The following is a 15,811-nucleotide window of genomic DNA, read 5'->3' as shown; positions in this document are numbered from 1 at the left end:
TTGACTAGAGCACATGCAGCCCTGGGTGGTTTGGAGAGGATGTGTTCGCAGGTTCAGTTTCAGGAACCTCGAACGAAACTTTGGCTTTTTGACACTCTAGTGACATCAGCTATGCTTTATGGAGTGCAGATATGGGGACCTTCAGTGGGCCATCATAGCGCAGGCGGGTGGAGAGGTATGGAGAGGCCTTTGGTATCTATGATTGCTAGGATTATAAGAGCCAAGGCCGTGGTACCTCATGAGATTATTCGAGCAGAGCTGGCGGCTGCCCCTCTGGTGATTGAGGCTCTTACGAGATCAGTCTCCTACATACATGGCTTGTGGGATCTCCCCCGAGACAGATATGCACGCCTCGCCCTGGAGTCCTCCCGACAGTTAGCTTTACAGGGAGACACGGCTTGTTGGTATGGACAGATGACATCTTGGTTCCAGGCACATGGTTTTAGCATGGACAGATTGCCTCCCTTCCAGTATTCTCTGGAGGCACCCTCTCTCACTCTCACACGGACAGAGATTACCAGACTCATCCGTCAGGATTTAGTTCAGCTGGACATTAGGAGGACATGGATACAGCCGACTGAGGAGCTGGGCACGAAGATGGCTTTCTACAGAGAGCATTTTCTTCAGCTCACAGCAGATGGTTTTGTGATCAGACCCAGTTACATGGATGTACACTTGTCTCATGCAGTACGATGTGCTATTGGTCAGATTCGCACATCCTCACACCAGCTTGAGATTGAGATTGGCCGATATAGAGGTATACCAGCTGAGGCCAAGATATGCCGAGTATGCCATGGGGAGCCAGAGACAGAGCTGCATTATATATGCCATTGTACTGCATACTATGAGATACGTGGTCGTTTCCACTGTTTATTCAGAGAGGGTTTTGGACCACTTTCCAGAGTCATGGGGTACCAGGACCAGAGGTGTTTGGGATTGTTCTTGCTTGAGCTGCGGAGACATAGAGATAGCCTGCTTAGGCACACAGAGAGCCAGACTCAGAGGCACATTACAGATTTCTTTAGTCCAGCCATCACTGTGCCAGATGGACCACAGCAGCAGCAGCAGGACATGGATACCGCCCACACCAGGGGTACACTGATTGATCGTGCGATTGAGCTTGGGTGGTCCAGACGCCCACGACTACGGAGGGGGGCATCCCAGCATAGACGGAGGTTGCAGCGGCAGATTCGGATTATTCTTGCGAGGCATGCGGGACACCCAGTCAGGGTGCTGACCACAGAGGATATTGAGGAGATCCGCCAGTGTCCGATGCGGCACATACTATGAGATGGAGGCACCTCCATAGTGTACCCCTCCGTCCCACATGATATTGTATCCCTTCACTATATTCCACTCACCTCCATAGCGTACCCCCCCCCCCCCTCGCTATATTCCAGTTCCAGTTTCATTTTCTAGGTACCAGTAGTATCATCTTTATTTTCATTTTTCTGGGTTTTTTTATCCAGACATTGTATCAGATCCACCATGATGTAACTTTTGGTCTCATAGGTCATTATGGCCTTTTGAAGACGTTAATATAACATTTCATTTCATTTCATTTCTCTCTCTCTCTCTCTCTCTCTCTCTCTCTCTCTCTCTCTCTCTCTCTCTCTCTCATTCCTCAAGGCTCAAGAGTCAAGCCATCTTCAACCATGGCATCCTCCTCACGTGCCGGGGCTTCTCGTAGAAGGACAACGGGATGGACATGGTGGGAGGAGGTTAACTACACCACATCCGTTCATGGAGGCGGTTCTCGGCCATGGGTATGCAAGCTTTGCCCATACCGGCGAACGGGTGGCGCCGACAAAGTGCGAGCCCACCTCTTGCATGAGAGTGGACATGAGGTGAGGTTTTGCACGAATGTCACGCCCGAGAAGAGACGGGAACTTCTTGACAAGCTTAGCGTCTACGAAGCGGTCGAAGCGACAAGAAGGACACTACGAGTGGCCGTGGATCCCGCGACGATGGGGAGAGAAACTCAAGCCTCTACAATGGAGTCATGTGGTGGATCGGGATCATGCACACCATCACCTTCACCATCAAGTCAGAATGTTACTCCATCCACGACGCCCGCACCCTCCATCTCCACGGCCTCTCAATCATTACGTGGCCCACGGCGACAATCTACACTTGGGGAGAATTGGAACCCCAAGTTAAAGGAGGAGGTGGATATGGCGGTGGCCCGCTCCTTCTTCCACGACCACGTTGCCTTTCAAGCGGTTAGGTAAGTGCAATCGATCATTGCCAATTAGTAATTCATGTTTTCATCATCCTAGTCCCCTTCTCATTAGTAAATTACTTTCTTGAATAGGTCGGAATACTTCAAGGTCATGGTTAAGAAGATTGGGGAGTATGGCTCAACCTATACGCCCCCCTCATCCGAGAGCTTGCGCACTACATTGCTCGAGAAGGAGAAGCGCATTGTAGAGCAAGCAGCCGACAACACAAAGCGGCAATGGGAGAGAAACGGAGTCTCCCTCATTCTGGATGGATGGAGTGACACCCGCAAGAGCAATATTCACGGCATGGTTGCATATTCCCGCGGAGAGATGTACTTCATCTCATCTCATGATGCATCCGGCACTGGGAAGAGCGCGGATGTGCTTGCGGCGGAGTGGGCTACCACCATGGAGATCGTTGGCCCCGAGCATGTAGTGGGCTTTGCTGCGGATGGGGAGCCTTCCAATAGGGCGGCGGGAGCTATTCTCCAAGGTATGTATGGACATGTCACGGTGTCCTTTTGTATGGCTCATTGCCTACACAACCTCCTCAAGGACATCGGGGCATTACCATGGATCAGCCCGCTCATTGAGGAGGCCAACACCATGGTCTCCTTTGTCCTCAACCTCAAAAGACTTCGGCCAGAGTTCAACAAGAGGTTCTGTATCTCTCTCCTCAAATATTCCAACACCCGGTTTGCCTACAACTTTCTCATGTTGGACCGGTTGAAGGATTGTAGCGGTGCTTTGAGGGGGCTTTTCCTTAGCGACGAGTTTGTCGCCATGCAAGAGTCCCATACAAACACTGGCCAAGAGTGTAGCGGATGACGCCTCTTGGTGGGAGCGTGTGAAGACCACAGATGCTATGGTGAGGCCCATAGTCCATCTATTGAGGATTGTAGACGCTATGCAACCGTGCATGGGCAAGGTCTACGAGGCCATGGATCGCATGATAGAGAAGTTGAAAGACTTCGTGCCTAACGAAGACAGATACGAGGAGATCCATGCCTTGTGTCTAGGAAGGTGGAATTCCTACTACTCTCCATTGCATGCAGCAGCTTATGTGATGGACCGAGAATTCAAAGTTGGTGCTGCTCTATGGTGGGAGGACTTTGGTTCAGATGGACCGGAGCTGCAGCAGCTTGCCATCCGCATACTTAGCCAGGCCGTCAGCTCCTCTTGCTTGGAGCAACTTTGGAGTACCTACAGCCACATTGCCTCTAGGAAGAGGAACCGACTCGGGGTAGAGCGTGCCAATGATCTTGTCTTCCTCAGCACGAACTTGCGAATGCTTTGCAAGAGCATGACCAAGACGGCAGATTCCTTCACGGAGTGGGAGATGAGTCAACAAGAAGAGCAACAAGAGGATGAGGTGCAAGAGCAGCATGCCAGTGAGGATGAAACTGAGGATGAGCTTGATGCTTCTTTGGCACAAGCTACCCATGACCATGAGGCGATCACTTCACATGGATGATCATTCATGGATCATGATTCATGGGTCTTACTACTTAGCTCTAGCCTCTAGTCTTCAGCACTTTTTTGTCATTGACTCATTTGAGTCCGTCCATGTATTCTGCCTCCTTAAGGCTTAGTCCTGACTCCTGACTCTCGAGTCATGACTCATTTTGTATCTACTTAATTATTAATATGACTCAAAAGCTTACCATTTTAGTGTAAATTTGTGCTCATTTTGATGTACTTCCAAAGTAGAATAAGTGTAGAGTAGAAAAAATTTTTAAAAAAAAGTATTTTTTGAGTGCCGTTCCCTCCCCCGTCCCCGTCCCCGTCCCCGTCCCCCGTCACCGTCCCCCGTCCCTTGTGACTATGCTGCAGCTATATAAGGCTTCCTGGACAAAGCATCTACCACTAGGTTCTTCTTTCCCGGAGTATGTACAATCTAAAAATGAAACATGGAAAGAAAGTTTGCCATTCTCATTTGCTTCTCCGAGAGCTTTGTTTGAGATAGAAAGGTGGCTTTCTTCTTTGTAAGAAATGCAAAGGCGAGGCAATCTTAGCGAAATGCCTTATGAATCGCCTAGGGGGTGGTTTCACAGCCAGGAGCTGAGAGGGGGTGTTAGAAGTCATCTCCCGTCTATACCTATTTACTAGGGCCTCTGTTGTGGGTGTGCTCACCCTTTTTAGGTTAGTATGAACATAACCCAAGAAAGCTACGCACTTGATGTACATTTTGCAACTTTGGCCAATTCCGAATGGTTTCAATCTTAGCAGGATACATTCTTACACCCTCTTTGAATACGATGCACCCCAAATAGTGTATCTCTGAGAGGAAGAACTCACTTTTCTTAGCATTTATGAAGAGTTTATGCTTTCACAAATCTTCAAACACTGTAGCCAAATGAGTTTTATGCTCCTCCTCATTCTTGGAGAAAACCAAGATATCATCAAAGAATACACCTGTGAATTTATGATGGGATTGAAATATCCTATCCATCATACAGTTGAATGTTGCCGGGGCATTGGTAAGGCCAAAAGGCATCACCAAGAACTCATACAATCCAAAACCTGTCCTGAATGCGGTCTTATGGACATCTTGGGGTACCACACAAATCTGGTGATAGCCACTCTTCAAATCTATACAGCTAAAGCAAGCCGAGCCATCAAGCTTATCCAAGATATCATCTATGCGTGGGATTGGGAACCTGTTCTTGATGGTGAGCTTGTTTAGAGCTCAATAATCCACACACATGCAGAAGACTTGTGCAAACAACATTTAATTTTAATAATAACTGAATCTGAAAATACAAAGATAAATACCTGACAAATATTCAAATTCAATCCTCAAGAGAGAAGCTCATCCCCTTTTTAATGCACTCCCAAACTGTAGGCAGGTACAACCGAGTACAGGGCAGCAACTGGCACATCTCTGTAGGCAGGTTCTGGCAACAAGAGATGCTGGACAGTAGCTGGTACAACTGCAGGTACAATTCAGTACTCCAGCAACAAGTACAGTCGGGTGCAAGACAACAAGTACAGTCGGGTATAAGCAGTTCAAGAAGGTACGGCAACTGCAGTCAGGTACAAGATTGCAAGAACAGAGGTAGGTACAATTGCAAGTACATAAGCGGGTACTGCCTGCAAGTACAAAGGCGGGTCCTGTTGGGGTAAAGGCATAATGCCCACCCTTATAGTGTGTACAAGCCCATAAGTTATAGTACATAGTACACTTAGTACTTTTAATGTACTAAGTGCACTATGTGTACTAGTGCAATATACATGTGTGATAGGGGAGTCACACACTCATATCCTCATGAGTTGACTTATCCCCACAACTCTCTCTCTCTCTCTCCCTTGTTCTTCTCTGTGTATGTCTCACACACATGAACTAACCCTAATTCCTGTTTCTCCCATACAACTGGTATCAGAGCCTATGCCCTTCGAATCTCTGACGCAGGCAGGCAGCAGCTCGACTCTCCCATTCAGCAGCCTGTGTGTGAAGAGGCCAGAAGCGAACCACTAGACAGCAGTCGCAGGCAAGTGGGCGGAAGGAGAAGGTGGCGGGCAGCCACTTCTGCGCTGAATCACACGCAAGGCAGCAATCAGGCGAGAGGTGGCAGCTCGGGCACGTACAAGGGCAGGCGTGTCAGGCGCCTACTGCAACCAGGCGGATACGTAAGCCGAGGCGTGCAAAAACGCTGGCCACCTAGGCGAGTGGCGCTAAGCGAGCGCTAGGCGAAGGCAGGCGAGCTGACTGCTGGGCGTGAAGCGAAGGCTACCACAGCCGAATAGAGGCAAGGCGACGACACCACAGCCGAATAGAGGCAAGGCGACGACAACAAGCGGCAGCTAGGCGTAGCCAAGCGAACACGTGTGTAGCGCTGAGCGTGGAGCGAGCGCTAGGCGAAGGCAGGCGGCATACACGTGAACGTTTCCGTGTAAGGTTTGCCACCGATATCACTAACGCCTGCAGCAACGCCTCACGACTGTCCCGAGCAAGCCAGTCGACGCCTGGCTGGACCTGAAAAGCTGGGCAGCGTAGGCTACCTGCAATCAAACATTCAACGTGTCTACAATTCACAAGCCCGTGCATCAGCTACAGCTTCAGGAGCAGCAGCATCAGACATGCCCCCCCCCTTTCTCCTGCAACAACTGAAATTCAGCCTGCAGATCAGAGAAATTCAAAAAATTAAGAGGTATTTGCCTTCAATTTTGAGAATTTCTTATCAATTCAATCAATTGAGCAGGTACAGGAGCCAAATTGCTCAATTTTTGAGCAAAATTGGCAAAATTGGGTGACATTGGTCACAATCAGGATCAATTTGCAGGAAATTGGTCACAATCAAGATCAATTTGCAGGAAATTGGATGTTGAAATTTGGGGCTTTTGATGTAATTGTGCGATTAAGCACTCATACATGCTGTATGATGTGAGAAATCGCACATTTGGGCAAAATTGCAGCAAATTGCAGTGCAAATAAGGGGCTTTTGTGCCGATTGGATTGATTTGCATGCAGGCGATCGCATTTGATGCTGTGGATAATGTGTTGATGCCTTACAAGCACTCAATGTGCCTGTAAATCAAGGGGCTTTCATGTATTTGATGTATATTAACCAGGGGGAAGCATCGTGAACACTCTGGATGCCTTCATGTGCGTCAATGTACCATGTATGATCAAAAATTGATCTTAAATCAAGGGGCTTTTCAAGTTTGTATGCTTGTTAAGCTTGGCAAAGCAGCAGGCAAGACATTTATGCCTTGAATCCTCAAAAATTAGCTTGCAGTCAAGGGGCTTTTGCCCAATTTCTGTTCGGGACTGTTGTATGCAGTGTACAGGACTGTAAAAGTCTGATTTTCACTCATTTGGACAGCCAGGAGAGCATTTATTGCTATTGTACCTGTTGGTACAGATTTGGCACAGCTTTGTGCAAGTTTTGACATGGCTATACACTGTTTTGAGTGACCAAAAGGTTCAATTTCAGCTGCTGTATTTGCCGGTACAGGTTTGGTACATCATTGGTGAGCACTTGGTACTGCTGTACAGTACTTTGGAAGGGCAACAGAGCACATTTAAGGTGCTGTCCAAAATCTGCAGCAACCAGATTTTGGTGATTTCATCACATAAAGTGGGAGAAAAGTTGCATTCTTGCTTCCGCAGTGGGAGATAAAGCTTGGGAGAAAAACTGTGAGCACTTTGTGTGCTTTTGGTGCAGTGTTTGCACATTTTGCAGGGAGTCAGGCATTGACAGGTTGCATATTGCTATGGCAACCACAGGTGAGAGCTCTTCATTGCTTCACATCAAGAAGCTTGAAGGCTCGCATAATTATGATATTTGGCAAACCCAGTGCTACAATGTGTTGCTCCAGAAAAAGCAGCACAAGCCTATCAAAGAAAGGGGTGTCATGCCCGCTTCTCTTACTGCTGAAGAGTGGGAAGATATGGATGAGCTGGCAAGATCTACTATCATGTTGTCTGTGTCAGACTCATTACTTTTCAGCATTCGTGAAGAGAAGACAGCTTGGGGAATGTGGCAGAGATTGCAGGACTTGTATGCCCAACAAAGTGCCTCAAGCAAAGTGTATTGGTTGAAGAAACTCATAGGTCTTCAGATGAAGGAAGGAGCGTCTATGACAGCCCATCTAAATGAGTTTAATGGTATTGTCAGCCAGGTCATTAATCAAAAGTTGGCAATGGACGATGAGTTCAAAGCCACTTTTCTGTTATGCACTTTGCCAGAGAGTTGGGACACATTCAGGACAGCCACTAGCAATTCGCATGCTATGCTGTCATATGCAGATGTTGAGGGTGCTCTTCTTCAAGAAGAGATGAACAGGAAAAACAACTCTATTGGAAAGTCCAATGCAATGAATGCACGTGGGAGATCCCAGCAAAGGGAAAAAAGCCAAGAAAAGGGAAGGAGCAAGTCTCGCTCCAAAAAGGATTTGGAATGCCATTATTGTGGCAAGAAGGGACACATTAAAAAGCAATGCTACAAATGGAAAAATGATCAAAAAGAAAAGGGAAAAGGCAAAGACAAAGAGAAAGATGAAGCCAAAGATGTAAAGCCAAAGGGCAAAAGTGGAGTCAAGATTGAAGAAATCAATGTGTCACATGCAGGTGGCAGTGAGGATGAGGTCCTATTTACGTCTTCACTTGATGCCCATTCACTTCTTACAGGTGGTCATGGTATGCACTCATGGATCATTGATTCAGGTGCCTCCTTTCATGTCACAGGTTGCAGAGACTTGTTTGTCAGGTATACTGCTGGCAATGAAGGAGTGGTTTATTTGGGTGATAACCATGCATGCAAGATTCTTGGCAGAGGTGATGTGAGGCTTGTATTTTCAGATGGCTCACAGCTTATGCTCCATGATGTCAGGCATGTGCCTGAGATCAAGAAGAACCTGCTTTCTACCGGACAGCTTGATGATGCTGATTATGTTACCACATTTGGTAGTGGAAAGTGGAAAATTAGTAAGGGCTCACTGGTTGTTGCCAGAGGCTCTAAGGTGGACACTCTTTACTTTATGCATGCAGGTGTTTGTCACCATGCTAATGTAAATGCAACCGAGCTGCCGGAAATCTCTATGTGGCATAGCCGGTTGGGACACATGAGTGTCAAAGGAATGGAGCAATTGTCTCGTTTGGGTTACTTGCCTTCTCTAAAGTTTTCAAGTTTTCAGTTTTGTGAGCATTGTATATATGGTAGGCAACTACAGTGCCACCACAAGAAAGCTCTTGGACAGAAAGATGCTCAGTTAGAGCTTGTGCATACAGATGTATGTGAGATGCCTCAGCTTTCTTTGGGAGGGGCAAAATATTTTGTGTCTTTTATTGATGATGCCACACGCAAGGTGTGGGTCTATCCTCTTCGTTTGAAGAGTGATACATTCTCAGTGTTTCAGAAGTTTGTTGCTCTTGTTGAGAATCAAACTGGCAAAACACTGAAGGCTTTGCGTTCCGACAATGGTGGAGAGTACATGTCCGAACAGTTTCAGGACTTTTGTGATGCTAAAGGCATCAAGAGGGAGCTCTCTACTCCTTATGATCCTCCACAAAACGGGACAGCAGAGAGGATGAACAGGACCATACAGGAGAAGGTCCGTTCTATGTTGTCACATGCTGCATTACCTCATGGTTTTTGGGCTGAAGCTGTTATGACAGTTGTTCACCTTATAAACAGGTCACCTAACACGAGGCTTGGTGGGAAAGTGCCAGAAGAAGTATGGACAGGGAAGCCTCCGTCATACAAGCACTTGAGAGTGTTTGGTTGCGTTGCGTACGTGCACATACGCAGGGAAATGCGCACCAAACTTGATCCTAAGTCTCACAAATGCATATTCCTAGGATATGGTGACAGAGGTGAAATGGGGTATAGACTTTGGCATCCCATGAATAGAAAGATCATACGCAGCAATGATGTCATTTTTGATGAAACATGCATGTATAAGGAGCCTGCAAGGCAACAGGAGCCTGGCAGAGTCATCTTTGATGATGATGGACATCATGGACAACAACAAAGGGCTGTAAATCAGCCATTACAGCAGGAAAACCAGCCCTTAAATGGTGCTGAAAATGGTCCAAATGGACAGCCAGAGATGGCAGAAGATATCCCTATGGATATACCACAGTTAGAGGATATACCGGGCATAATATTTCAGCCTTATGGCATGGAACAGGAGCCACCAATGGGTGATATGCAGGCTGGACAGCAACCTGCAAATGATGGTCATTGGGTACGGAGGTCCACTAGACCCTCCAGAGCCCCTGACAGGTTTGTTCCAAGGGTTGACTACTTGATGCTCACTGACTGTGGGGAGCCCTCATGTTATAAGGAGGCTTCACAGAGAGCAGACAAAGCTCTATGGGAGCGAGCCATGAAGTCAGAGATGGATTCTCTGCATAAAAATGAAACTTGGAAGTTGGTGCATTTGCCTACAGGCAAGAAGGTTTTGCCATGCAAGTGGGTTTACAGGCTCAAAGTTGCACCAGATGCAAAGCCAAGATACAAAGCCAGGTTAGTGGCTAAGGGCTTCAAGCAGGAATATGGTGTGGACTTTGAGGAAATCTTCTCTCCAGTGGTCAAAATGACCACACTTAGAGCTGTGTTAGCTTTGGTTGCACATGATGATCTGGACTTGATTCAGATGGATGTGAAGACTGCTTTTCTTCACGGTGATCTCCATGAGGAGATATATATGCAGCAGCCAGAGGGTTATGCAGTGAGTGGAAAGGAGAAGCTTGTATGCAAGCTGAAAAAGAGTCTTTATGGGCTCAAACAAGCACCAAGGGAATGGTATCATAAATTTGATACATTCATGAAATCACAGAAATTCAGGAGAAGTGACATAGATCACTGCTTGTACACCAAGAAAGCTTTGGATGGCAGTCTATTGATCCTCATCTTGTATGTTGATGATATGTTGATTGCCGGGAAATCTCGTAAGGAGATGGATACCTTGAAGCAGAGGCTGCATCAAACCTTTGATATGAAGGATTTGGGTGATGCAAATCACATCTTGGGTATGCGGATACTTCGGGACAGAAATCAGCATGTGTTGTATTTGTCTCAGAAGGAATACATTGGCAAAGTCTTGCAGAGGTTCAATATGGACGGGGGGAAGAAGACTAGTACTCCTTTGCCTCCATATGTGAAACTCAGTGCTATGGACAGCCCACAGTCAGATAGTGGCAGGGCTGAAATGGCCAAGATTCCGTATGCTTCAGCTTGTGGCAGTCTCATGTATGCCATGGTTGCTACTAGGCCGGACATTGCATTTGCAGTGGGAGTGGTTTCTAGATACATGGCCAACCCTGGTAAGAAGCATTGGGAAGCAGTGAAGGTGTCATGAGATACCCGAAGGGCACACAGGATATGTGCATTTGCTTTGGCAAACAGGATGCATTAGTGCATGGTTACACGGATTCAGATTATGCCGGTCATCCAGATAACCGGAAGTCTACTACCGGTTATGTGTTTACATTCACAGGAGGTGCTGTGTCATGGATATCCAGGATGCAGAAGTGCACAGCCTTATCTACTACAGAGGCCGAGTATATTGCAGCCACATAGGCTTGCAAGGAGGCATTATGGCTATCTCGGTTAGTGGTTGATTTGGGCTATACAGGGGATATTCCATTGTTGCATTGTGACAGTCAGAGTGCCATCCAGTTGGCAAAGAACCCTGTCTTTCATGCAAAGACGAAGCATGTGGATGTGAAGTATCACTTCATCAGAGAGGTGATAGAGAACAAGCAAATTCAGCTTGTTAAGATTCACACGGATGACAACCCGGCTGATCTGTTGACAAAGAGTTTGCCTCCGGAGCGGTTTGCTCATTGCAGACACTTGATGGGCATTGGATGAGGCCAGTTTCAGCCTTGATATGGCCTTGTATATTATCATGTACATGCTGATTTTTCTTTTCCTTTACTTAAGGGCACTTTGCCTTTAAGTGGGAGGTTGTTGGGGTAAAGGCATAATGCCCACCCTTATAGTGTGTACAAGCCCATAAGTTATAGTACATAGTACACTTAGTACTTTTAATGTACTAAGTGCACTATGTGTACTAGTGCAATATACATGTGTGATAGGGGAGTCACACACTCATATCCTCATGAGTTGACTTATCCCCACAACTCTCTCTCTCTCTCCCTTGTTCTTCTCTGTGTATGTCTCACACACATGAACTAACCCTAATTCCTGTTTCTCCCATACAGGTCCTGGCTGCAGGTACAAAGGCATGTCCTTTCCATCTACCACCCTCCCACCAACCATCCACGTGTGGGGAAGAAGAATTTCTTCATGCAATACTTGTTACATTATTATTATTAAACTTTAATAATGTTGGGCACCCACATTAAAGCAAATGTCTAGCCAATGTTTAAATGTGTGTGAACACCCAACCTTATAAATATTAAGGTTGACATTACTTAAGGGATTTTACATTTAAAAAGGCCAAAAAGGATAATACTTACCACCTGTTCACACGCCACACCAACTCGTCAGCAGACAGCACACCCACGGTATACTGGGGACGTCCCCATCCAGTGTACTGGCAGTCTAGCACGACATAGCAGGCAAACACACGAAAGCAAGTCATGCGAAAACAAGTTTATGCATGCAAACATAAATGCATGTGCACATGTAATGGACGAAATCTCCCTTTCATGAAACTTGTACAAAGATTTCTTGTCGGGCACAAAACTGGCGTGATAGAAATGTGAAATCTTGGTTTTCCTATGGAGTGACAGTCCCATAGGCAAAACACACATCTTGGCACAAGCCTTCCTATGGAGTGACAATCACATAGACAAGGTCGGCACAAATATCAGTCCTACCATGGAGTGACAGTCCCATGGATAAGACGAAATCTTGGTCATACACAAGTGGCACCAAACAAGCTCCCGTCCATATGGCACAATACTCGTCACACACGGGTGGCAGAAAATTGGTTCCCGTCCATGTGACACCAAATGACTGACCCTTTCACATGGGGAACTGGCCTGGCCACATGTGAACATGGTATAAATCTAGCCGCTCTATGGAGTGACAGTCCCATAGAAGTGGCTCCAGAAATGGAGATGGACCGAATGGTGACATTAGCTAGGCTACTAGTTGATTGATTGATTTGATTTCATTCAAAGTTTTTGGAAGAAACGGTGGTGCATGGCTAGGCCAAGCTACCCGTTCAATGTACTTGTATAAGAATACTCCCTTAAAGGCAATAGAATGTACTTGTATAAGAATACTCCCTTAAGGCAATAGAATCTACCTTCTCTCTCTCTCTCTCTCTCTCTCTCTCTCTCTCTCTCTCTCTCTCATCAACTCCAAATCCAAGACATGCTCCATCGCCATCGAGCTACCTTTCCACGTGCCATAGCTGAGGGAGACCTCTCGGCCATACTCATTAGCCCCATGCTTGATATTTTGGAGAGTGGTATACCATCCACTCGGAGTTGATGCTGCTATCATGTTTCGATGTTCTTAGTATTCCATGATGAGTTTCCATGGACAGTTTTGTATCACCCCAATGAGATAGCTATGTTTATGTTTTATTTCTGCTTTATTTTCCATTCTATGCCATGGACATTATTGTATCGCTTTGGTCTCATAGCCCATTGGGTCCTTAGTAGACGCTTAATATATCTTTCTTTCTTTCTCTCTCTCTCTCGCTCGCTCGCTTATGTTGCTATGCAGAGCCCAACGCCCAATGCCCCCAACCCTTGCCCATACTCGTGTCACCACAAGAGGATTAGAGCCATCATTTCCCACCACCACAGGACTTTCTCCCGCCGGCTCAGCTTTACTACATTGGGTACCATGATGCAACACCCTATGCGGGATATTTTAGGGTGATGTGAGAGCTTGACGCTCCTTGTATTGGGATCAGTTTTGGCATTTCAGCTCTTGTTCTTTTATTTTATTTTTAGAGGCCATGATGATGTATTCCATGGACATGATGTAATTTTTTGGTCTCATAGGTCGTTTTGGCCTTTCGTAGACGTTAATATAACACTCTCTCTCTCTCTCTCTCTCTCTCTCTCTCTCTCTCTCTCTCCAGGTACCAGTAGTATCATCTTTATTTTTCATTTTTCTGGGTTTTTTTATCCAGACATTGTATCAGATCCACCATGATGTAACTTTTGGTCTCATAGGTCATTATGGCCTTTTGAAGACGTTAATATAACATTTCATTTCATTTCTCTCTCTCTCTCTCTCTCCAGTCGAGATGGAGTACCACCCTCATATCTTGCACACCTTATCTTGTAGATATTGAGATCTATCTTCACTGCAGTAGTGCACCCTTGTATGTGCATGACATCCTCTATCTAGAGTCTACCTAGATCGCCATCAAATCTCGTTGCCAGAGCGCACGGGTGGGCAAACACCACCATCAGTTTGTAACTTTGGTTTGCAACAGTAATTCAATGTTATTCTCCGTATCTCTTGCTTCAAGCACTTTGTCTTAAGGTCAAGTGCCGCTTGTGTATTTTTCTTACACTTCATTAGCTCCACCAGTAGTAATCTTACTTTTTGAGTGTCCTTCCTTGAAAGGACCTCCGATGAAAGTGTTTTTAATAGAAGTTTAGATTCTTCAGAATTCAAGATTGGAAACTGATGATTGTAAGATTCTGAGGCCAGCCGAGCTTTGCTACGAGGACTCGATTTGATACCCAGGGTCCAGGCTGTCGAACCAATATTCTTGTGTTCATAGCCACTGCACTTTTCATCCTAATCCCTCTTTTAAGACAAGGGCTTTCAAAAGGCCTTCCTTGACTATTGTGTTGCATGGGGAGCAGGGGAGAATCACACAGATTGATTCTGCCATCCCCTTGATCTTTAGAGGGGCAGCAGTAGACACCTTGTTGCTTGGCTAGGAGTATTATGGTGCACTGATGTATCCCCACAGGCCGTGGGAATTCACGGGAATGAGGATGAGAATACTTGTTGGTCCAAAAAAAATTGTGGTCACAAGAGGATGGCAGTAGAAATATTTCCCTGTAAACATGAAGGCAAACTTTAAATTTTTATATGTTATATGGCGATTATCACTATAAACAAACATTCCGTGCATTTTCTTAAGTTAGATCGTTAATTCAGGAAAACTGTTGACTTACCTTCTCATCAATAAAGATCTTGAAGGCCAATAAGGTAAGAAATCTGAAGTAAGTGGGCATGGGCACATCACTTGCAAGATTCATCTGATGACACCCCCCCCCAAAAAAAAAAAAAAAAAACAAAAAAAAACATCAATCCTCTTGGTGACTAGTATGATTCAACCCACGAGAACTTAACTTTCGCTCTATAATAATTATACACTAACATACCTTGAATCGGTCCCAACACCACCAAAAATGCCTCAAGAAGACATCTTCCGACACATTCACCCTGCATTAGCCTTGGTCAAGTACTTAAAACAAGAATAACTCTGCAACATTCATTGAATTCTGCGCATTTGAATAAACAAAAGCAAGGCAAAGAATGCTTGCTAGGAAAACATAATCAAAAGGAAAAACAAGGAATAGAACTGACTTGTTAACTTTGAACCTCTCTCGAACATCGACAAGATGAGGAGAAGTAAAAAGCCCCGTTTTGTAGCCGCACTCTCTCAGGATGCTCTCCGAAAAAGTACACGTAGAGCCCTGAAATCTAACACTTCAACTACAGCACTATAAACGCAAATGAACAGTATCAAAAGCAAAGAAATGTGATTGAAAATTACACACCTTGCCTTTTGTCCCAGCAATATGAATGATGCTTAGCTTTGAAAGAGGCTCCTCTAAACCAGCTACCTGTGCATGTGAGAAAAAAATCTTATAGACTCTTAAGGATGCTTCAAAAAGAATCAAGCATCTTGCCTTGAAAGCTGAATTCTAGGAACTGTTTGACTTTCTTTAGATGCTTTGGTTAATCGAATATTATGGGTTGCTCTAAGAGACTATATATACCTTTATAAGGTTGATATAAATCACCAGTGGGCTCTAGCCCAAGTTGGTAATGCCCTGGCCTGCCAGCACACAGGTCCAGGGTTTGAACCCCGGCATCTATAATAGTATAATTGCATTCACAAAATAAGATTGAAATATATCCAAGCTCGTTGAGAGAATTTTGACAAAGACACAATAGCAA

At 45.6% G+C, this 15,811-nt stretch overlaps 1 protein-coding gene across 11 annotated transcripts in view; it reads right to left on the bottom strand.

Annotated features, from left to right (window-relative positions):
- LOC147613354 (folylpolyglutamate synthase-like) overlaps nt 1-15,811 on the bottom strand; it is a 109,242-nt gene that overhangs the window by 81,388 nt on the left and 12,043 nt on the right. For all 11 annotated transcript variants that reach the window (XM_086782660.1, XM_086782666.1, XM_086782661.1 and 8 more), the window contains exons 3-6: nt 15,409-15,474; nt 15,215-15,324; nt 15,010-15,070; nt 14,800-14,883 (exon numbers count right to left, since the gene is read on the bottom strand). In XM_086782660.1, coding sequence (XP_086638786.1) covers nt 14,800-14,883; nt 15,010-15,070; nt 15,215-15,324; nt 15,409-15,474 — 321 coding nt within the window. The remainder of the gene's footprint in view (nt 1-14,799; nt 14,884-15,009; nt 15,071-15,214; nt 15,325-15,408; nt 15,475-15,811) is intronic.

Source organism: Cibotium barometz, chromosome 44, assembly GCF_041138505.1.
Source record: "Cibotium barometz isolate CiBa-2024 chromosome 44, ASM4113850v1, whole genome shotgun sequence".
Lineage (NCBI taxonomy): Eukaryota > Viridiplantae > Streptophyta > Polypodiopsida > Cyatheales > Cibotiaceae > Cibotium > Cibotium barometz.
Note: the sequence above shows the minus strand (reverse complement) of the source record. Positions and strands in the feature narration are given on the sequence as shown.